This window comes from Arachis ipaensis, chromosome B2 (genome assembly GCF_059453495.1).
Source record: "Arachis ipaensis isolate K30076 ecotype BB chromosome B2, ASM5945349v1, whole genome shotgun sequence".
Taxonomy (NCBI): Eukaryota; Viridiplantae; Streptophyta; class Magnoliopsida; order Fabales; family Fabaceae; genus Arachis; species Arachis ipaensis.
Genome location: NC_142437.1, coordinates 104,734,329 through 104,758,527, shown reverse-complemented (window position 1 = coordinate 104,758,527; position 24,199 = coordinate 104,734,329). Strand labels below are relative to the sequence as shown.

At 32.6% G+C, this 24,199-nt stretch overlaps 2 protein-coding genes and 1 non-coding gene across 3 annotated transcripts; 1 reads left to right on the top strand and 2 right to left on the bottom strand.

The window, feature by feature from the left end:
• The first annotated feature begins 5,870 nt into the window (after positions 1–5,870).
• On the top strand, positions 5,871–7,611 carry LOC107625639 (universal stress protein PHOS32). The gene is made up of 4 exons (XM_016328331.3): positions 5,871–6,272; positions 6,364–6,473; positions 6,573–6,691; positions 7,344–7,611. The coding sequence occupies exons 1-4, from the start codon at positions 6,098–6,100 to the stop codon at positions 7,432–7,434; spliced, it is 495 nt and encodes a 164-aa protein (XP_016183817.1). The 5' UTR covers positions 5,871–6,097; the 3' UTR covers positions 7,435–7,611.
• Positions 7,612–13,765: 6,154 nt separating this feature from the next.
• Positions 13,766–14,125, bottom strand: LOC148575095 (uncharacterized). Its single transcript, XM_088506049.1, has one exon. The coding sequence runs from the start codon at positions 14,123–14,125 to the stop codon at positions 13,766–13,768; it is 360 nt and encodes a 119-aa protein (XP_088362175.1).
• A 9,936-nt stretch (positions 14,126–24,061) lies between these two features.
• Positions 24,062–24,169, bottom strand: LOC148575094 (small nucleolar RNA R71). The gene has a single exon (XR_015905921.1). It is a non-coding gene; the product is annotated as a small nucleolar RNA R71 (small nucleolar RNA).
• Positions 24,170–24,199: the final 30 nt, after the last annotated feature.

Genomic DNA, 24,199 nt, shown 5'->3' with positions numbered 1-24,199 from the left:
GAAATCCAGTGGAGGTTTCAGCCTGGTTTGTTGGAGAAACATGTTCAATATTTAAAGTTTGTGTTGGAGAATGATGGGTATGCTCCTCTGTTAAATCAACCACTTGCGTCCCAGTTGAAATTGGAAAAGCTACCTTGAGAGGTTCAGCAGATACAGTGGCCTGAATTGATGACGGAGATGCTGGTTATCTTAAATCTTGTTGATATTGTTGAGGTGGTTGATCAGGTGCAAGAGATGAAGTGATTGATTGAGCAGCAGTAACAGGCTGAAATACAACATACATGAGTCGATATTTATGTTGATTGAATCGAAATATATTTGAAAACGATATAACGTTACCGGAACAAGTCGTGTTCTTTGAATCAGTTGAGAGCCTGAATCTGAATTAATTGTATCATCCGAATGTGAGGATGCAGCAAGGAGATTCTGGATGGATGGCTCACTGTCATCAGAAGAGCTCTCGCTCAATGGTTGCAATTATAACTGATGAAAGATTGAAATCAAGAAGATTGTAAGTGGATGTGTTTTTTTTCAAAGAATTTCGGTTTAAATATATAAGTAGAAAGTAATTACCCTTCTAGAAGTTCTTGAAGGAGTTCTTCGACTCTTTTTGGGAGGTTGTCATGAAGAAGCTGTAGCTTCGATTTTTCTTTTCGAAGGCCTCTTGGGAGAGCCTTCAGCAGCAGGGACCACTCGGACAACAGAACTTTTAATCTCCTCTAAAGTACGACTATATTTAGAGTAGTAGGTGGTCTACCAATCAAAGCAAGATTTTGTAATGTAAGAGCTTTGATCGTAAACAAGATGATTATAACCCTCTCTTTGTTGTTGATTCTTCGAGAGGCAAATATTATGCTCCTTCTTTGAAGCCAAAGTGATATAGCAAAAGGGCTTGCTGTTTCTGGGGAGTGGAGTTGGGATGGCTTATGAGAAGCCTAATTGTCTAGCTGTGTAATGAGGGGGCATACAGAGCTGCTTTGAAACGTTCTTTTTTATCCTGAGGTAGCCCTGTTGGAATCACCTGAACAACTAGTAAATTGGCCCAACTCCTGTTAGCGAGTTCGCTCTCTTCGGTATCGTTGGGGAAGAGGAGACGTTCGAGCCAGGCAGGACCACAATTTTGACGCAAAAAAGGGGTGAAATTTCGGTCCTTATTGTGGAAGTCTTTACAAGAGTGAAAAAGGGAAAAGACAGCCCAAAATTGGTCTTCATTCGATTGAGCTTCTGGAAAATTTGGCTTGAAGTTAGCCAGTCGAAAACCTTCAATGTGCTGCTTGTCTGAAGCACCATCTCCAGGTTTTATCATGTACTTTTTAAAAATGGCGTTAAGACAGAGTTGGAGAAGCCAGAGAGGGCCTCCCGTACTTATCAAATAGTTGTTTCGAAGACAATTAACAAATTAGCCAAGTTCTCCGAAAAGATGCCCTAAAAGTAGCTTGGCCAAATTGAGGTTGTTTCCTTCGTGAAGTAGGGCAGCAAGAGGAAGGAAAAACTTCTGCATTTGCACGCTTCAAGAGCAGAAGGCAATTGGGTTTAACCAATAGAACAAAAAAGCCACATGCTCATCATCTGTAATGGGAGTACCCTCTGCACCCACGTGATGAGCAATGAAGTCATTGTAAGAGGTCATAGGAGCAATGTTGTATTGATGTTTAGGCTGCATGTCAGAGGTAAAATCTGTAGGACTAGTCGGAAGTCATGTGATGACAGCTACATCGAGAAGTGACATGCCAATCATCCCACAAGGAAGGTGGAAGTTATTGGTAGTCCTGTCTCAGAAGATCTTGAATCCAAAGAGCCCCCAAGCAGCATTCTTCGATGGAGCAAGATGCCCATGCCAGGCTGTGAAATCAGTACCACGAGGGGTGATTTTAGGGTTGTTTCTAAAAGGTTTCTGATTGGTGAAGAATAGAATGTCGAGGTCCTGATTAATCAGTAAATCTTCCCCTTGAGCATTGGGAAAGAAAGGGATTTTTTGTTCGCCCTTTCCAAATTCTCAATGGGGCCAACAAAACAGTGGGTATCTTCACCCACAGTAAAGGGAATAAGAATCCTGGAGTCATCAAGTTGAAGTTGTGGGTCATCAATGACTTCATCATTGACCTGGTTCAGCACGTGTAAGGCTGGAGGAGCCGGTGGTTGCACCATAGGACGTTTGCCCTTGTCCTGAGCAGCAATGTGAGATGAAGAAGTAGCCATTGATGAGAAGAAGAAAATGAAGGTTGAAGAATAGAGGTTGTACGAGAAGGGAGAATGCAAGAGAAGTTGAGAGAATAAGGATTCGGAAAAGTTGAACAAAGATGAAAGTCTTAATTTTAAAGGGAGTTTTGGTTTAGCCGTTATTACAGAGGGAATTCAAAGAGAAAGGCAGTAACTTTGCGAAAAAGGCGAAGTGGTGGAGAGAGAAAGTGTGAATCGTGGGAGACGTGTCCAACGGGTCAGAATTAATGGAGAAGGTAAATGGTAATTATTATCGGTTTAGGAGATTGACGACTGGATTAGGATTAAGTGTTTCATCTTTCAAGAAATGACATCGAAGGCAAACATATTAATCCTAGGGGCAATTTGTTTGTCGAAATAATTCTTTTTGAAAGATTAAGCTGATTCAAAATGCTGGTAAAGGGTCAAGAAGGAAGTAGAGGCCGAAAAGATGCACGTGCAAGCATTAATCGGAAGTTATTGGACACAGACTCGAGTTAGACACCTTGACAAATCGAACAATTACCCGAATGAAGAATCGAATAGTTTTTCGAAAGGAGAATTGAGCAGTTACACAAGTAGGGAAGTCGAAGGCTTTCTCTGAGTTAGGAATTTACTGGTAACGCTCATGGGCAAAGGAGCGGGAACAGTTACCTAAGAATTCGCATACAAGGCAACGTTGTATAATTAATGGTCGGTTATGGAAGTGGGTTATAAATATTAGTAATTTTTAGGAAATAAGGGTTGGAACCTCTTTTCAGAAATACACTCAAGCACACTCATATCCTAGCGAATTTCTGAGTCTGCATTCGAGTTCGATTTCTGTAGGGTTCCTTCCACTGTCTTTACCTTTCATTTATAATTCTTGCAAAACTTTATCTTTCAAGCATTCTTTAATTTCCATGTCCAATTTACATTCCAGTACTTTTAATTTTCATATCTAAAGTCCTTTGATCCAATCGAAGGCATTTTTATCGCTTTCTTTAAAATTCAATGCAAACCTTTTCGATTCCAGTTAATTTTACTTTTCGAATCCTTTATGTTACATTTCTTTTAGTTTTTTACATTTTTTGAACTTATTTTCTATCTTCATACTCGTCTAATTCGAGAACCTTTGATGCACTTATAGAAAACTGCAAAAGAGGAATTAGTTTCGCTCTCAGACTATTAAAATCGAACCACCATTGATTTGCTAAAAATTGACAAAATAATTTAATAACAAATTTTTCTTACACAATTTTTTTTAATCTGAAGAGCAAATGAATTATAAGAATAGGACAATTATCTCTATATGTATATTCTTATTATTGTTTTCTTTTATAAACTTAAGGAAGACAATTGTCCCCACACATTGGTTACTAATTTCTTTTATGTCTTTAGGCGGAATTTGAATAGTCAAATATTTATTTAAATAAATGAGTGAACAAACTCCTATACCAATTCAACTTAAATTAATATCACTTTTAATGGACTAATGAGTAGCACTATGGCTTTTATTCATAACTCACACCACCTATGTACAAAATTAATTAATATTTTTCACAACCCACGTAAAATGAGATATAACGACCATTAAAAATTTCATTATACAAGCCTACAGAACAAAAAATACATAACTTTTTCCAAGTCCAATGGATGGACATGATTAGCCCACTTGAAAGTTAAAAAAAAAAATGCATGAAAATTTACTTTGATTTTTTAATATGCATTCTAATTCAACTTAAATTTTGCAGAAAAACAATTTACTTAAAAAATATAAGAAAATTATATATTTTTTTGTTTATATGAAGAATAATATATTTTCTTATATAATGAAAACTAATAAAAATTTATAATACTAAATAAATTTTTAATTTATAAAAAAGTATGTCTGTTCTTCTTTTGGTTGATCAAAAGTATACTACCAGTTTTAGTGTATAAGAGTGATACATAAAAGTTAAAACATTTAATATCTAAAATACCATGCATATCATGCGGTACTATATATAAATAAAATACACATAAAAACCATGGGGGTAAGTTTCATGCAAATCGTCCAGCAAAGCATATCACATGATGTAATACAGAAACCAACAACATAACATGGTTTCTCGGTGTTCTCGTATTGTTATGTTTCTTTAATCAAGGATTTGGTTTATTTTAATGCGTTACGCTAATGTATTTACTTTGCGTCAAGCAAAGTCATCACACATAACCTAAACAATTAACGGCCCTGATTCATTTTAAGAATTTGATGGTTAATCATCACGTTCATCACACCAAACGTACGGTTGTAGTGAGAGGTACAAACCTTAGAAGAATAAACCAACACCTCCACCCAATAATTATTGCTTTTCATAAGTGTTTCAAATGTTCATGAACAGATCAAATATTATTTAAAAGCTACTAATTTATTTTGATATATTTTAATTTTTGTTTATTTATTTATTATATTAAATTTTATGTTTGTAAATTTTAGGATTTTTTTTATCTAATAAGAGATTATAAATACTTTATTAGTTATTGTAATCATAGTATTAAGTGATTAGAAATGTTAGAGTATTTTTATGTTTCGTGATGAAACTATGATTTAGACAAGTTAAATTGAGTGAATTTCTCTTTTATTGTAGGAGAAATTGGATAAAAAGTTGAGAAGTCCTATTTGATTCAATTTTCAAACTGTGATGTGAACAAGTTAAATATTGAGAAGTTTTTTTTTTGTTATATCAAAAAATTAAGTAAAAAATAAAATTTTGTATTCAATTTCAACTTATTTTTTTATTTTTATTTCTATTTTAGTATAAAAAAATTCTAAAACCTATAAACATAAAATCTAATTTAATAAATAAATAAATAAAAATTAAAATATATTAAATAAATTAATAATTTTTAAATAATATTTAATCTCTTCTATTACGAATATTTAAATCACTATCCGATTTTGTCCTTTTTCTTTATTAGATTATATTCTCTGTTGGTCTGTGTTGTGTCAGTCAGTACCATATGTTTTCATCTTCTTGAGGCTTAACTTATACGTTTCTATGACGTTGTTTCTCACTCTAACCAAATCCGAGACATAATAACTCCTTAATTGTTAAGACTTAAGAGTTTAAAGTATCAAAAGTTTTATGTCTTTATATAATCAAATATTTGTATTTATATAATTTTTAAAATAACATTAATTGAATTTTAATTTTTTCACTAATATCAGAACATATTGCATACAGACAAATAAATTTAATTAAAAGTTTAATCTTCATTCAATAATTTACACAGTTATATAATCATAATTATTTTTTTAAATAATTATTTTTAATAATATAATATTATTTTTATTAATATAATATTATAAAATTAGATACACATATAAAATAATTTTATATTAATAATATATCAAAATTAAATTATTAAATTAAATGCTTTACCATGTAAGAAATATAATCGAACTTGAAATCAATCATTTTTATTTGTCCCTTCAAATAAATATTGAAATTCAATTTTGGGAAATGCTAGGTAAATAATGATTATCTTGAACAATATAAACAACTACTAATTAAATAAAAATACAATACACTCTAATTTAATGCTACTAATTAAATTTACTCTTTTAACCCTATTAATTCACATTATTTACACATTATTCAAAAATATTGTTACTTACCTGTACTTTTCCTTCCATTTTTTTCTTCTACGTGTTAAACAAATAATTTTAACGAATACACTATATATCTCTGTCGCTATGGAACTGTAAATAAAATTCGCCATCTTATGCTATCTGCGACACAAATCTACTTCTCTCTTGAAGCTATCTTAGGTTTAGAATCTCATGTTTTACCAAGTTCCACTCATCCTTTGAAGCTGTTTGTTATTTGTTCAACTTTGTTTGTACACAAGTTGAGAACCTAAGAAAGATATCATCATGGTGAAAGATAGGAAAATTGGTGTGGCTATGGACTTTTCCAATAGCAGCAAGAATGCTCTAAGTTGGGCACTTGAGAATTTGGCTGATAAAGGTGACACCTTTTATATAATCCACATTAACCCTAATGATCTTGATGAATCTCGCACCAAGCTTTGGGCCAAATCTGGTTCTCGTGAGTACCCTAATGTTCTTCTTTGTTCTCTTATGATCTGATCTAATCTAATCTAATTTTGACTTTGATTCCTTTTTTTTTTCTTTTGAAGCTCTTATTCCTTTGAAAGAGTTTAGAGAGCCAGAGGTTATGAAAAAGTATGGTGTCCAAATTGATATTGAGGTTCTTGATTTGCTTGACACTGCTTCCAGACAAAAAGAGGTTCCTTATTTTTTTTTCTAAAATCAATTTTAGGACATTGATTGTTAATGGGGTGCACATGTTTTTGGCAAATTATGAATGAAATTTCATTTGATTTAGGTGAACATTGTTACAAAGTTGTACTATGGTGATGCCAGAGAGAAACTTTTGGATGCTGTTGAAGATCTGAAGCTGGATTCTATTGTTATGGGAAGCAGGGGTCTCAGCACAATCAAAAGGTTCCTACTTCTTCCTTTTCTTTCCTTATTTATTTATTTTTTATTTTTTTTATAAATTTTTTTCCTCCTTGTTTTTCTTTTATTTTTGAATACTCCTTGATTTAAACTCTTTAGACTCCACTGGAATGAGAATTATTACAGCAATGGAAATCATGCATAGGTTTTTCCTCCTAGTTTTTTGTAGCTTCCTCTTTTGTTTTTAAAGTATTTCTGTGCCTAATATCTAAAAATAGAAGGTACCTAAATATACTAATTCTTCAATAAACCTAAAAATTAAAATGACATTTATTGAGAAAGAGAAGATATTTAATCAATTTGATATTTATTACTACTTGATCTCAAATTGTTTTAAAATATTTTTTACTTTCAAATGCTAGTACATTTAATTTATTGTGTTTAAACATAATTTGTTTAAATACATTAAATTTAATGTCTTAAAATTCTAAATTATTAATAGACTTTTTAATTTGACTCTATTTTTGCTTTTGGGCGAGCAACATCTTTCAGTTTTGATCTATTTTTAATTTTTATTGTTTTTCTCCTAACATATTGAATTGTGATTATAAGACTGATGAGAATTTGAATAACCATACCTATTGATTACAATATTCATTGACATTCATTTTTGTGAACCTGAAACAATAATATATAGGATCATATTGGGAAGTGTCAGCAACTTTGTAGCAACCCATGCTCCTTGCCCTGTAACAATTGTCAAGGAATCTAACAGCACCAGCAAGTGAAGATGACCCAGATTTGAAGGAACATGGCACTTATTTATTTATATTTATAATGATCTGTTTCTTGCATTGTTCTTGAGCTCTATTCTATTGGATCATCATATTCTGTTTTTCAAGTGTTTTTTGTTTTCAAAGGTAAGGGTTGAGATTATAAAATGACATGATGGTATATTGTTTTAAGTTTCAATCCTTGACTATATCGAAGGAAATAAGGTAATTTGTGTGCCATGTTGGATTGTTGAAAAAATGGGCGTAGTGGCTGAAAGAACTTGCAGATTTGGGTTTTGACTTTTGACACCATTTGGTTTTGGCGGATTGTGATATCTCTATTAACAAATTACGACTTGACCAAACCAAATCAAAACAGCAAAAATTACCACAAAATATTTAGGTAATTCTATATTCTGGAGTATATCTTCTCATGTGCGTTGAAAAAAATAAAAACACGTTACATTTATATATAAAGTTTTAAAACATAGTTATCATAATTTTAGTGTGAACTAAACTGGTTAACTATTGGGTCATTAAACCAATTGGGTTAATCGAGTGGTTAATTCATTCGTATGTTTAATCAAGTGTCGATAGAGTCTTAAATGGAATTTAGTTAAATCGACTGACTCGATTACAATTAAATAAATACATAAAATTAAAAATATAGAAAATGCAAATTTACCCCCTCTTTTAAAAGGCGAAATATATAATAGATAGGTGAATGCTATGGTGTCTAAAAAGGGGTGTTTATTTATTAAAAAAGGTTAAAAAAATAATATTTAATTTAAAAGATATAACAATAAATAATTTTTAAAAAAATTAAAATTTACTACAAAAAGTAAGTTAGGTAAAATTTAAGCACCAATTCATAGGCATCATAGAATTGGCTTAATAGGAGAACTATTAACTTTTTTTCGAAATGATTTTACACTCTGACACATTCATATTATTAGAAGGTTTTTAGGTATACCAGTACAATAGTATTTTAATAAATGTTTACAGTTGATTCTAATTATATATATTATATATTTTTATAATTAAAATTAAAAATAAAAAATTATTGAAATACCAATATACCTTATATCGGTACACTTAAAAGTTCCCACATTATTATCTTATTTTCACCTCGAATATTTTTTTGATGTGAGGGATGGAGTTGCTTTACAAATACCACCCTTTCTGGTTTTTCGAACAATGAGTTTGGAGTAAGAGAATATCAACAATAGTTTGGTGTTCGTTCCTACACATCTCTCAATCATTTTTAGGGGTATTTATGGATCAAATTCAATTCGCATATCCACAGTATTTATCTCAATTTGATTTGAAAATTATGAATATAGATCCAATCCGTAAGGTTATCAGATTGGATCCGCACACTAAACTTTTAAAAAATAATTTTATGTTTTGCGGATATATCTGATCCGATCCGCAAATGTACAAATTGGATCGGATCGGATCTAAACTAAAAAACTGCGGATATTAAATTCGATCCGATTCGATGATTTTAGTGTAAATCGAATCGAAATTTTTGCCATATCCGATCCAATCCGCGTTTACTCCTACCAATTTTGTTTAGGTAAAATAAATCTAAATCTGAACAATACTTGATTATATTGTTATGATTGGTTTCATTATGAAAAAAAAAACTTGATTATAATGTTATGATAGGTTTCAATATTTTGCTGTAAAATATCTGATTATTCTTGTGATTAATTATTATTGTTAAAAAAATATATAAAACAACATATACTCTTATCCTTTTTTTTAGTGTCATGTAAAATAATATATATAAATATACACAAATATATATAATTAATTTAGTGATTTATTTTTTGTATTTATAAGATTTTTTTTATTCATATAATACAAATAATTGCTATATGTCTTCACAACAAGAAAGGGGCGATCTTGAGTGTGAGCTCATTTTTTTATTTTATTCTTTATTCTTTTGAATGCAAGTTCAAGCAATGCGATGTTTTATCATATCTTAATTATAATATAAAAAGATCTAATGTACGATAGTTTGGTAGGTCAAATTAGTGAAAATTAGTAATACTAATTTATATTGTATTTATTTTAAAAAGTTAGGTATATGATAAAATTAGCTATTAAAATTAGTCACTAGTATAAAATATATTTTAAAATATAAAATATGTATTGAAAATAAATTAAATAATATATATTTATAAATAAATACATGATGACTAATTTTAGCATTGATCACGCTTTTAAAGCGTGCCATAAAGTGAGAAAAAGCGTAGCCACAGCTTTTAGTCATGCTTTTTTAGCATTGATTACGCTTTTGCAAGGATCACATGTGCAAGCGTGCCTATTGTTCTATCGGCACGCATACTTTGTTGCCACGCTATTACCTACTGTTACACTTTAAAAGTGTGGCTATATGTATAACCTTATAACCACGTTTTCTAAATGTGCTCTCTGGTGGACATATAGCTACATTTTTAAACGTACTTAGATGTAAATTATAGTCACGCTTTTTAAATTGTGTGCCTAGATGTAAATCTATTGTCATGCTTTTAAAGCGTGGTTATATTCTTATCAAATTAAAAAAAACTGTTAAATAAAAAAATTATATTTTTCTAACACAAAGTAAACATGTTTTTATACAAAATAAATACAAATTTAATCAAGACAAATTTTCATCTAATTTTTAATTGAAATCAAAATTATATTAGAACATTAATAGTATTTCAAAAAATAAACAAGTTCATCATGTTATCAAACTAGAAGAAAAGTACTAAAAACTAGCAAGTCAATTCAAAACATAAACACAAATATATTGATACATTATGTTCAAACATCCTAAAAACATAAGCTATAATCCTTTGTCATCTTCATCCTCCTCATCATCATAGTCTTCATCCAAAACTTACTGAACACACACCAAAGAAGAATAAAAAGAAAGAACAAGATACCAAGGAACACATATTCACGATAACATGACAATTTGATTTGCGGGTTCTTAATTTTGACCTTCGAGATGACGAGCCAGGAGAAATAATATGTTCTCATTTGAACTTGTAGATTCTTATTGAACAGTCAGGCAGCGATAATTCATATCTTATTCACGTAAAAAATGGACAACTAAATCATGATAAAACACTTGCATTCAAAATCTCTGCTCTTTTCTAAAAAGCCATTTGTATCATAGAAAATCTGATAAGAAGTCCAAATCTCAGTAAAATCACAAAACAACATACACAGTTGGTTACCATATACATATTCTACAATAACTAGTGATACATATTGCTGCATTGTCAATCCTGTTGGCTTAACAACATTATATTATAGGCAATGTGGCAAGCCTAAACAGTCAGAAGTTTAAAGTAAACTAAATGCAAACAACCAGAAAATTAAAGGAAACTAGAAAGAGCAAGAGACTCACCCTCTCATGGGTTAAGTTTCATTGTGGAATATTTTTCCCATGATTTCTACAAGAAATTTTTTCCTAGTTAGCAAATTGAAATCCTTTTTAGAATAAAGGTCAACAAGAGGACAAAGTGGGGGATGAATAAATGTCACTTACTGATTTATAATATTTATAATATGCTCCAGAACTCTTAAAATAACACAAATGGACAGTTATGAAGTTAAACAATAAAAATTTGGAAAGTACTATCATACTACAAGAAGAATGAAACGAAACATATTTTACAATTAAACAATATCAGATAAGAACCAGGGGTAAACAGTTTCATACTCATAGGACATTAACTTTTTTTTAGTATCTATAATGTTATTTCATATTTCCACTTAAAAGAAGACTAATCAGTAATCACATTTGGCTATCCAGCAAAAACTCTACTACATTACCAAGAAACTCAAATGGCTTACCAGAAATCCAAGATTTGTCCTTCTCAGGGGTAACAAGAACACAGTCGGAGTGATAAAACTTCACACAATTCTTGAAAGCAAAAGAATCAGTCTGTAACACCCTTATTATCAAAATGTCATGCTTCCTGCTGGCCACTCTAATAGCGAGAGTATTACGACGACTTCTATATACTTAATAAAAAAATAGAAGCCTTTAACTCGAAATTGCATTGACCTTTCTTTGAAAAACTAGAAATACTTTTTCTTTTAGGGAAAATTATTGTAAAGGACCATTAATAAAACTTAATTAATAAGAAGGATTGTTAATATAAAAATTATTAAAAAGGACTAATTTACGTTATTAAAAATAAAAATTAAAAAGATAATATTATCCCAATAATCTTTCTTCTCATTCTCCTTGTTTTTTTCCCCATATTCTTCACCCACAGAGAAATCATGATTCTCAAACTCATTCCACCTCCATACCCTAGAATTGACCTAGCTGAGAAAAGAGACGTCATTGCGTGCCTGACCCAGCCTGAGGGGAGCGTCGTTGGCACATGCCTGAGAAGATTCGCCAGAGGTAGAATCGTCAAATCAGAGGCGGAATCATCGCCATCTTCGTCGTGTCAAAGGAGATTCGTCTTCATTGCCATCCAGCAAGGTTGCCAGAGGCAAAATTGTCATCTTCGGGCAGAATCGTCTTCTGAAGCTCGTCGCCGGTAGTGAAACTCATTCCTCCCACGTCGGTCATCGCTCCTTTGACTCCTCCAGTCACTCGCAGCAGCAATGCCCGCCTGAAGCTCCCCAAAGCCATACGCTTCTTTCAGATTCAAGTCCCTGCCTTAAGCTTTTGAGCTATATTAGTATCCCTGAAATTAGAAATTGTATAGCTTTTAATGTGAAAACTGCAATACATGATGAAGTTTGAACATTTTCAATTCATGATTAAGATTTCAGTGTGATCTAGAAATGCCTTAATTTAAAGCTTATGACACTATTAGTCACTGTTTCATTTTACTGATTATGTGATTTCCAATTTTGTTTCTTTCAAGTAATAAGGGCATATGCATTAAACAAAATCTAAGTTACAATTTTTTTAATGAATATAGTAGTGCATTATTGATGTTAAGAGAATTATCTTTGGCCCCAGTAAGGACTCTAATAACACTTGTTGTCTATATTAAAAAATATATTAATGAATGAATGAATCTGAATTTGAAGGGTTTATGTTCAAGGTGTGTTTGGTATGAGGTTGAAAATGAAGATGGATCAGTTTTTGTTTCTAAACTTGTGTTCTAAAATTTTTTATAAACTTTAAACGCAATGCTTTAGCGTTGCTTATGATTGTAGCATTTCTTTTTATTTGTCTAATTAGAAGAACTTGATTATATGTCATGACTCTTAATTATGTTTACACAAAAAAATGCAGGATTTTGAAGATGGAATTTATGTTACTAGAGCAAGGTTTTTACCAACTATTGGTTCCTTTGTGCATCATATTCAGTGTGTGTTGTAGTGGCAATAGCTTGATCCCAATCTTTAAGAATACATGGAAGATGACAACTGTTGGAGCAATAAAGTATTTGGGACTTCAGTTAGACAAAGAATAAGAATGCATTGTTAGATCATGATGGAATGTTAGAAGAAGATTGTTCTGGTTTTGATCAATCTTTCAGTTACATTTTTTGCAATGTCTTTGTATTTAATGATTGTTGTTGTTTACAGTGTACTTGAACAATGAAGCATAAGGAATATTGGTATGAAAACATTAGAGTGGTCTAATTTTATTGGAAGACTGGTATGGAAGCACAATTATTCATTGGATCTTTGACTTGTAATGAAAATATCAATTAGAAATTTTATAGAAAGTGTTTCTTTTTCTAAGATTCTTTTGTTTAACTATGAGAAGAGTTACACAATTTTAGTGTAAAATTGCAGAGTTTGTGCAGAAAATTACAGAACATTAGTGCAAAATCATAAAATTAATGCATAATTGCAGATTTTTATTTACTAAGTGCAACAACTTTAATGCAAAATTATAGAATTTTGTCATTTGATTGTAGAATTGCACAATAGAACTAAAGCCAAACCTGTTGCATAATTCAAGTGCATATTTGCACAAACGCTATTAAAATCAATGTAAAACTAAAAAATTCAAGTGTAAGATTACACAAATTTAATTAAAAATCAAAGTAAAACTATAAATTTTAAGTGCAGACTTTCACAAATACAATTAAGAAACTCAGTAAAATCATCTAATATGCATAACTTAAGAAAACCAACATTGCAATTCTAAATGTGACAATCTATAAAGTTAGAACTATCTAAAAAAAACTCATATTCTTTTTGGATTAGGATTTCTACATTTAGAACGATTATGACCACTCTGATCAGATCGGCTACATTTGTAAACACGCACATCTTGAAATTGTGACTCTCGGCACTTCTTGCATGGTCTTCCTGGAGGACGAGTTGTTGTAGGTGACATAAGAAAAATATTATTCTCCTAGTCTGTTAGGGTCAGGTTGTTGACATCAGGCATGTCACGAGTTTCAATTAGGATCATACTGCTCGCATAAATCTTTTGTTGTGAACTTTTCAGATAGCACTCCTCTATATAGGTGTAGATGTTGCCATGTAATAATTTGATTGCAGCACAAGCATGTGGACATGGAATTCCAGTCATTTGCCATTCAAGACATGTACATTCTTTGCGTATTAGATTCACATATACATCAACATTTGACCCTCTAACGATAACATTATGATCTCCATATGTCACTACTTTAAGAAACTCACTTCTAGCTACATGCTCCATCAATATTTTATCAATCTTTGGTCCAACTTCATTCTTCCATTTAGTCATCTCTAACTTTGCAGTATATAACAGATTTGCAAGTTTGTCTCTTCTCCATTATTAAAGCACAATACTATGAGTCCTCTCTTTTTCTTATCCATGAATTAAATGATTCAGCTACATTGGTAGTTATGAGGTCCCATCGTCGATGAGGGAATTGAGACTTTGCCCATTTGTTAATATCTCCTTTAGTCTCTAACCAATTTGTAAGTTCTGGTGAAAATGCACGAAGTTGTTCCACAGCCTCTGTAAACTCTGTGCCAAAACGGGTATAACAAATTGCATCTAGTAGCTTTTTTGCATCTTCTTTTACTTCACAGCGTATTCCCCTCTATAACATTTTAGTTTCTGCACAAAAATTTTCTTTCACATGTCAATAACAATATGCATGTCTATCCCTGTCATATACTTGCTCCACAGCTGCAATAATTGATGGATCGGATGCCTATTAGATATTAACGTAACTGGAATTGACCCAGTTAGTTCTTTCAAATTAGATAGGAACCAAAGCCAATTCTCATTATTTTCAGCACTAACAATTGCATACGCAATTGAAAATAAGTCATTATTTACATCGCATGTAGAGGCAGCTAGAAGAGTTCCCTTGTATGGACCACTTAAGTGGCAACCATCAATAAATAATATAGGCCTTGCTCCATGAAGAAAACCTATCACACAACACCCATATGCAATAAAAAGCTTTTCAAATTGATAACCAGGAGAGCATGTCCATTCTGCAACTATTTGTGGATCAATTTCCACTAAATGATTACATATCCAAGGAATTAGCATATATGAATCTTTAGGTATGCCATTAATTTCAGCTAATGCTTTATCTTTTGCTGCCCAAGCTTGGTGATATGTTAGTGAAAATCCGTATTCTTTGAAAATGTCATTTTGTATGTCATTAGGCAACTTGTCAGGAGTTAATATCAACTTATCGACAATAATTGAAGACCCCAAATTAGACCTGAAAGAGTGAGTACTCTCCAATACATCTTGAGCTGAGTGCTTATGATTCTTGATAAAATGTCTCACCACGAGGAACAAAGTATTTTTTTCCATAGCATAAGCTGACAATTTTCATGGACAACCTTCAACCTTGCAGACACAAATTATTTCACCTGCACTATTTTTTAAGAACTTGTATGTAAACTTATGAGCAATACCATATTCAAACAATGCTTTTCTCAGCTTACTTGCATTTTAAAAAAACCGTCCTTCTTCCTTTATAAGATCATTCCACTTAGCAGAGCGATTGATAATCTGGGGTGTAGGGACAAGTTGGGTTGTACATAGAATTGGTGTCAATGGATTTTGACCATTAATATTAGCAACGACGTCGACTCCTTGAGTTGAATTACTTGATAGTGTACTAATCATAAAAAAAATTAAATTACTTTTATAACAATTCACTAATCACTAATATAATAAAATTTATAAAAAGATAACACAGTTGGAATACATACCTGTTATGAACATTGTCATCATTGTCCTCATGAGGTGTACTATCATGGTTAGTCTTTTCTACCTCCATGATGTATACATGAGTTGTATCATCATTGAATGTGATCAATTGGTTAACACTATCAGTATCAATGAGATCTATGAGTTGAGATTGGTTAAACTTGCGTGTGTAGGTAACGCGTTTAGTCTGCATATTTTCCTTGGTTCGAAGCCATATCTTACGCATTGAATTTGAACGCGTACATCCTTCTTCAATTACCTCTCCTATGATTTTTCCTCCATGATAAATAATTTTCTGGTTTGGTACAACTTCAATATTACCTCCAACGTGAAAATAACAAAAAATTTGTCAACGAACAGTAGATTCCATGTCTATGCAAAAATATAAAACAATAAATAACCAATAATGAGAATATGGATTACAAGAAAAAAGAAATACTAATATTGTCTAATTACTGCTAATTGTTGACTACTCTAAAAAACAAAATAGTAAGGCATTATAGATTCCTCGAAAGCAAGCAAGTCCTGAGGGGTAATAGAGGGCAGAGACATTAAAATCTAAAAACGAGTGTGAAAGAAACATATTATTCAATAGTAATATTTTTGCAAGGGTATACCAAATGCAGCATTAAAAAATCAACTTACCTGCCAGGAGCTAGGTGTCTATCACAAAGGTATACAAATATTTCATGCAAGAGACCAATTAGATCAGCATCAATTATTATATTTGATTCAAGGGCTAAGTCTTGAATAATTGAAGAAAGAGATCTCTCGAGACAAATTCCATAAGTTTTGAATGATTTGTTTAATGCTCATTGTTGACTACTCTATATATGATAATAGTAAGACATTAGTATACTCCCAGGTACTCCCAGGTCTTACATTTTGTGATTGGTAGCAACAAATATCTTTATGAGTTATAGATGAAGAATCAGGATTTGAGTATGATAGATAATTAAAAAACATATGTTTACAAAAAAAGAAATAAATGAGAAAATAATCTAAGGATATATTTGTCTCTTCACAAAAAATATTTGGTCCTTTTCTTTAAATATTATAAAATTAGTCATTCTAAATAATTTTAATATTAAAATTTTTTTTAATAATTAAATCTTCCTAACGATCCTTTATAATGATTTTTCCTTTCTTTTATACGTGTACATACGAAATATATATTCAAATACATCTCATCACACTTTACATGCACAAGAATAACTACTACAAGTGTATATATATATATATATATATATATATATATATATATATATATATATATATATATATATATATATATATATATATAAAACCATCAAATCACAACTCCTATCCCTCTTTACAAAAATATAATAATAATAATAATAATAATAATAATAATAATAATAATAATAATAATAATAATGGTGAGAGAAGACAATAGGTAAGATAATACATCAAACAAAAGCACGATTAAAAACTCAGTAGAATCTTCATCGGTTTCCTCGTCTGTTTCCTGAAAAAGGATAAGGCTGTAGGGGGTGAGAACCTAACCACACGGTCTCACCAGAGGAGTTTAAGAATTGTTATAGAAGGATATACATATAATAATCAAAATTCGTTTAACAGCGGTGATCATTGCTCGTCTTATGAATCTCTTTTCTCTAACTTAATTTATTTCATTCTTAAATCCGTCCAATCTTTATTCATCAATTTACCAAACCAAAATCTTCATTTGAAATTCATGTGACTATCCGTTCAAAGCCAAAATCATCAATCACAACATCACAAGACAAAATACATATCATATTTCACCAAAAATTACCGAGACATATAACTTACACCAATCACGGCCTCCAGTCTAAACAAAATCAAATCATTGCCTCTGGCCCAATATATAATCAAATCACGGCTTCCGGACCAAACAAAACTAAATCACGGCCTCCGGCCAAAACAAAACAATCAACACTCAACCACCACAATCCGAACCATCCAGTCACAATCACAAGTAATGAAATTCAGACACAATCAAGAGCAATTACAGCAAATATGGCAATTAGCAGTTAAATAGATATATTCACATAGGCAAACTAAAGACAATAAAGTACACCCAAACAATGGAAAAAAGATGCAGTATGATGTATGCCTATCCTGCTGGCCATGAGCTCACTTGTCAGTCACAGTGCCAGAACCTGACACATCTGATAGTTAGCCCAGATATTGTCTCTCTGTTGCACATCTCTAAGAGAGAAAGTATCTCTGGACTTATCACAAGCCAAACTCGGAGGGAGAGTGTCATGTACACCTCGTAGGGTGAATACCCTATACATATCTTGCAGGGAGAGGGCCCTGCCACACCTCGTAGGGTGAGTATCTTGTACACCTTGCAGGGTGAATACCCGATACATATCTTGCAGGGAGAGTGCCCTGTCACACCTCACAACCAGGGATAGTGCTCAAGATTCAGTTGTGCCAAAAATTATGCAATTATGCATAATTCAGTTTTTCACCCCCATTTTCAAATATCAATAACTTTTGCTACAAAATTCCGTTTTCCTTCATTCTTAAACCGTTTTAAAGATCTTTCCACTAGCTTTAATTTAAGATAAATTTCATTGAATTTTAAACTCCAAGCACTAAGTTATGGCCTGTCGTAGTTGGTCAAAATCTTATTTTTACCAAATTCACCCAATTACCAAAACTCAATTCAATTCAGTTTCAAACCATTTCATAACTGTTTTCTAAACATCAACTTTCCATAAGTACCACTTCAGATTCATTCCCTCGCCATTCAAAACTCCAAACAACCAAATTCAACCCATCAAATACCTAATTAACCCAATTACATATAATCATTCTTTTTCCAACATTATCCCACCAATAGCCAATCCGACAATTAATTCATACCACCAATTCTCATTATTCCACAACATATCACTCATGATAAATACACCACTTACCATGACTTACCAAATAGGGGATATCTCACCCTATCACGGTCGTAGGTCCAAACTTTTACATCAATAATAATAGGCAATTAAACCACATCATTACAATTATGCACACATACACATACATATATCCATTTCATAATTCAAGCTACCACCCAATTAATTAATCACCACAAAAATCAAACATACTAATTTATGAGACTCACATAATCACCAAAATATAATTTTTATATCGATATCGATTTATAACAGTTCTCGATAATAAAAACGATTTTAAGAAAAACTCCTACATTGTTGACGGCGGTTCCCGACCCTTGAATTCCCTCTCCAATTGAAATCACGCCTCAACCAACAGCACCGAGCCTCCACTAAGTGCTCCACAATCAACCCAAGCATCCAACACACACCAAAATAAATCAAGTACCTAAGCCACTCCAAATCATCTAATTGCATCAATTATCCAAACATTTATGCTAGGTTTTTCACTCAAAATGGGGATAATCAAAGAGAAAGAATTTCCTTATCTTGTACCATGTGTTCATAGGTCGAAACCCCGCTAAAACTCTAGGTTAAGCTTTCCTTAAACATCAAAATCACAAAATCTCAACACCAAACTAACAAAAATACTTTTTTAGTGAAGAAATAGAAAATGAGGCAAGGATTTCGAAGTTTCTTACCACAATGTTTAGATAAAAACGAAAAGGGAGTCGAGACGAACGCGTAGCCATAAACAGGTCGTCAATCGGAGTTGCGGATTGAAAGTTATGTGGATTTTTGTGTGAGTGTGAATAGTAACATTTAGGGCATTTCCTCTCAGTTCTCTCTTCTCTTTTTCAGCTTCTCTCTCTATAAAAAACGGGTAATGTGCTGAAATATGATGAGTGAAAGACTTATAAGCCTTGGGTTTTGGGCCTTGGGCCCGATTTGTATTTTTTATCTTTTGGCCCTATCTTAGGCCAAAACCTTTAAGATAGTGCTCGAGTCTATATTCCAAATTATTTTCCTTGTTATTCATAAAACATTTTTCAAAATCTCAAAAGCTCATATTTTTAATTTTCAAAAGTTTGGAGTCTTACATCCTACCCCACTTACAAAAATTTTTGTCCTCCAAAATGAACAAAATATAAAGAACTTCGATAGAAATAATTGAAAAGATGGTGTCTTAGGCCAAAACAAGTTCAAGCTGAATAAGAGATGTAACGACTCAGTTGCATCAACTCCATCTCCTTAGCTTCGTGAACAGACTTCGAAAAGTATTTCTTAAAACTCCTCCTTGAAATCTTCCCAAAGAATCTCCCTCGTGTCTTGCCGCCACAACTTCTGCACTCCATGCCATCAATGCTCAGCCTTTCCTTCCAACATATATGTTGCGAACTCAACAAACTGTACTTCGGGTACCTGTTGCGCCCTCAACGACTTCTCTATTCTCCAAAACCAGTTGTTCGCCTCGGTTGCCACAGCATCCCCTTGAACTTGGGCGAGTTTACCTTCAAGAATGAAATCGATTACATGTTTGATATTATTAATAACAGTGCCAGTGTAGTTTCAGGTTGGTAACTGATGAGCGGATAATTTATACGCTTTTTGGCATTGTTTTTAGTATGTTTTTAGTAGAATCTAGTTACTTTTAGGGATGTTTTCATTAGTTTTTATGTTAAATTCACATTTCTGGACTTTACTATGAGTTTGTGTGTTATTCTGTGATTTCAGGTATTTTCTGGCTGAAATTGAGGGACTTGAGCAAAAATCAGATTCAGAGGTTGAAGAAGGACTGCTGATGCTGTTGGATTCTGACCTCCCTGCACTCAAAATGGATTTTATGGAGCTACAGAACTCAAAATGGCGCGCTTCTAATTGCATTGGAAAGTAGACATCCAGGGCTTTCCAGCAATATATAATAGTTTATACTTTTCCCGGGTTTAGATGACACAAACTGGCGTTCAACGCCAGCTCTCTGCCCAATTCTGGTGTCCAGCGCCAGAAACAAGCTGCAAAGTGGAGTTCAACGCCCAAACTGGCACAAAAGCTGGCGTTCAACTCCAAGAAGGACCTCTACACGTGCAACACTCAAGCTCAGCCCAAGCACACACCAAGTGGGCCCCGAAAGTGGATTTATGCATCAATTACTTACTTCTGTAAACCCTAGTAGCTAGTTTATTATAAATAGGACCTTTTACTATTGTATTAGACATCTTTGATCAGTTGTATGCTATCCTAGATCACATTTTGGGGCTGGCCATTCGGCCATGCCTGGACCTTTCACTTATGTAATTTTAACGGTAGAGTTTCTACACTCCATAGATTAAGGTGTGGAGCTCTGCTGTTCCTCAAAGATTAATGCAAAGTACTACTGTTTTCTATTCAATTCATCTTATTTCGCTTCTAAGATATTCATTCGCACTTCAACCTGAATGTGATGAATGTGACAATCATCATCATTCCCTATGAACGCGTGCCTGACAACCACTTCCGTTCTACATTAGATTGAATGAGTATCTCTTAGATCTCTTAATCAGAATCTTCGTGGTGTAAGCTAGAATGATGGCGGCATTCAAGAGAATCCGAAAAGTCTAAACCTTGTCTGTGGTATTCCGAGTAGGATTCAATGATTGAATGACTGTGACGAGCTTCAAACTCGCGGGTGCTGGGCGTAGTGACAGACGCAAAAGGAGGGTGAATCCTATTCCAGCATGATCGGGAACCTCAGATGATTAGCCGTGCCGTGACAGGGCATCTTGGACCATTTTCACAAGAGAAGGGGATGTAGCCACTGACAACGGTGATGCCCTTGCATAAAGCCAGCCATGGAAAGGAGTGAGACTGATTGGATGAAGACAGCAGGAAAGCAGAGGTTTAGAGGAACGAATGCATCTCCATACGCTTATCTGAAATTCTCACCAATGATTTACATAAGTGTTTCTATCCTTATTTTCTGTTTAATTAGTATTATTTTCAAAAACCCCATTACTATTTTATATCCGCCTGACTGAGATTTACAAGGTGACCATAGCTTGCTTCATACCAACAATCTCCGTGGGATTCGACCCTTACTCACGTAAGGTATTACTTGGACGACCCAGTGCACTTGCTGGTTAGTTGTATCGAAGTTGTGACAAATTATGAATTGAGATTAGAGCACCAAGTTTTTGGAGCCATTATCAGAGATCACAATTTCGTGCACCAAGTTTTTGGCGCCGTTGCCGGGGATTGTTCGAGTTTTCGGCAAGCTTTTGGTCCGGTAACATCAGTGCCAAGTTTGATCCGGCAACAACACCAAGTTTTTGGTGCCGTTGCCGGGGATTGTTCGAGTTTGGACAACTGACGGTTCATCTTGTTGCTCAGATTAGGTAATTTTCTTTTTGTTTTGTTTTAAAAAATTTTTCAAAAATCTTTCAAAAATTTCTCCTTTGTTTTCGAAAAAAAAAATTTTAAAATAAATGTTTTCAAAAATATATTTTTCTTCAGAATTTTTAAGAATGAATTCTAGTGTTTCATGAAGCATGTTGAAGCCTGGCTGGCTGTAAAGCCATGCCTGTAGGGAATGTCAGGCGTGTCATGTCTGAGTTACATACTAAAGCTTGGCTGGCTATTAAGCCATGCCTAACCCTTTGATTGGAGCTTTAGACTAAAGAGCATAAGATTCCTGGAATTCATATTAAAAATTTTGGAATCCTTATTTTTATTTTTCATAATAATTTTCAAAAAAAATACAAAAAAAATTAGAAAATCATAAAAATCAAAAATATTTTTTTGTGTTTCTTGTTTGAGTCATGTGTCATGTTATAAGTTTGGTGTCAATTGCATGTGCATCTTGCATTTTTCGAAAAAAAAAAAATCATGCATTCATAGTGTTCTTCATGATCTTCAAGTTGTTCTTGGTAAGTCTTCTTGTTTGATCTTTGCATTTGCATGTTTTGTGTCTTTTCTTGTTTTTCATATGCATTCCTGAATTCTTTATGTCTAAGCATTAAAGAATTCTAAGTTTGGTGTCTTGCATGTTTTCTTTGCATTAAAAATTTTTCAAAAATGTGTTCTTGATGTTCATCATGATCTTCATAGTGTTCTTGGTGTTCATCTTGACATTCATAGCATTCTTGCATGCATTCATTGTTTTGATCCATAACTTTCATGCATTGCATCATTTTTCTTGTTTTTCTCTCTCATCATAAAAATTCAAAAAAAAAAAAAAAATCTTCCCTTTTTTCTCTCATAAAATTCGAAAATTAGATTTGACTTTTTCAAAAAATTTTAAAATCTAGTGTTTTCATGAGTCAAATCAAATTTTCAATTTAAAAATCTTATCTTTTTTCAAAATCTTTTTCAAAAATCAAATCTTTTTTCATTTTTCTTAGTTATTTTTGAAAATTCCAAAAATGTTTTTCAAAAATCTTCTTTTTTATCTCATAATTTTTGAAAATAACATCATCAATTAATGTTTTGATTCAAAAATTTCAAGTTTGTTACCTGCTTGTTAAGAAAGATTCAAACTTTAAGTTCTAGAATCATATCTTGTGATTTCTTGTGAATCAAGTCATTAATTGTGATTTTAAAAATAAAATCTTTTTCAAAAACTACTTTCAATCATATCTTTTCAAAAATATCTTCTTATCTTACCTTTTTCAAAAAAGTGATTGCAAAATATCTTTTCTAACTTCCTAACTTCTTATCTTTTCAAAATTTATTTCAACTAACTAACTAACTTTTTGTTTGTTTCTTATCTTTTTCAAAACTACCTAACTAACTCTCTCTCTCTCTCTAATTTTCGAAAATATCTTCCCTCTTTTTGAAAAATTCTTTTTAATTAACTAATTATTTTAATTTTTGATTTTAATTTTCAAAAAAATTACTAACCTTTTTCAAAAACTATTTTCGAAAATCACTAACTCTTTTTCAAAAATTATTTTCGAAAATCCTCTTCCTCTCTCATCTCCTTCTATTTATTTATTCATCTACTCACACAGGGACCTCTATACTGTGGTAAAAAGGACCCCTATTATTATTATTTTTCTGTCCCTCTTTTTCATATGAGCAGGAGCAAGGATAAGAATACTCTTGTTGAAGCAGATCCAGAACCTGAAAGGACTCTGAAGAGGAAACTAAAAGCTAAATTACAACTATCCAGCAAGCACTTGTCAGTAATTTTCGAACAGGAAGAGGAGATGGCAGCCGAAAATAATAATAATGCAAGAGGATGCTTGGTGACTTTACTGCACCTAATTCCAATTTACATGGAAGAAGCATCTCCATTCCTGCCATTGGAGCAAACAACTTTGAGCTGAAACCTCAGCTAGTTTCTCTGACGCAGCAGAACTGCAAGTTTCATGGACTTCCATATGAAGATCCTTTTCAGTTCTTAACTGAATTCTTGCAGATCTGTGATACTGTTAAGACTAATGGAGTAGATCCTGAAGTCTACAGGCTCATGCTTTTTCCCTTTGCTGTAAGAGACAGAGCTAGAGTGTGGTTGGACTCTCAACCCAAAGACAGCCTGAACTCTTGGGATAAGCTGGTCATGGCTTTCTTAGCCAAGTTCTTTCCTCCTCAAAAGCTGAGCAAGCTTAGAGCTGATGTTCAAACCTTCAGACAGAAAGAAGGTGAATCCCTCTATGAAGCTTGGGAAAGATACAAGCAGCTGACCAAAAAGTGTCCTTCTGACATGCTTTCAGAATGGACCATCCTGGATATATTCTGT

Excerpts from the sequence above, each read along its gene's own strand:
- LOC107625639 (XM_016328331.3), top strand. The coding sequence starts at position 6,098 with ATGGTGAAAGATAGGAAAATTGGTGTGGCTATGGACTTTTCCAATAGC. Across the intron at positions 6,273-6,363 it reads TTGGGCCAAATCTGGTTCTC|CTCTTATTCCTTTGAAAGAG; the intron begins GTGAGTACCCTA and ends TTTCTTTTGAAG. Across the intron at positions 6,692-7,343 it reads GGTCTCAGCACAATCAAAAG|GATCATATTGGGAAGTGTCA; the intron begins GTTCCTACTTCT and ends AATAATATATAG.
- LOC148575095 (XM_088506049.1), bottom strand. The coding sequence starts at position 14,125 with ATGACTAAATGGAAGAATGAAGTTGGACCAAAGATTGATAAAATATTG.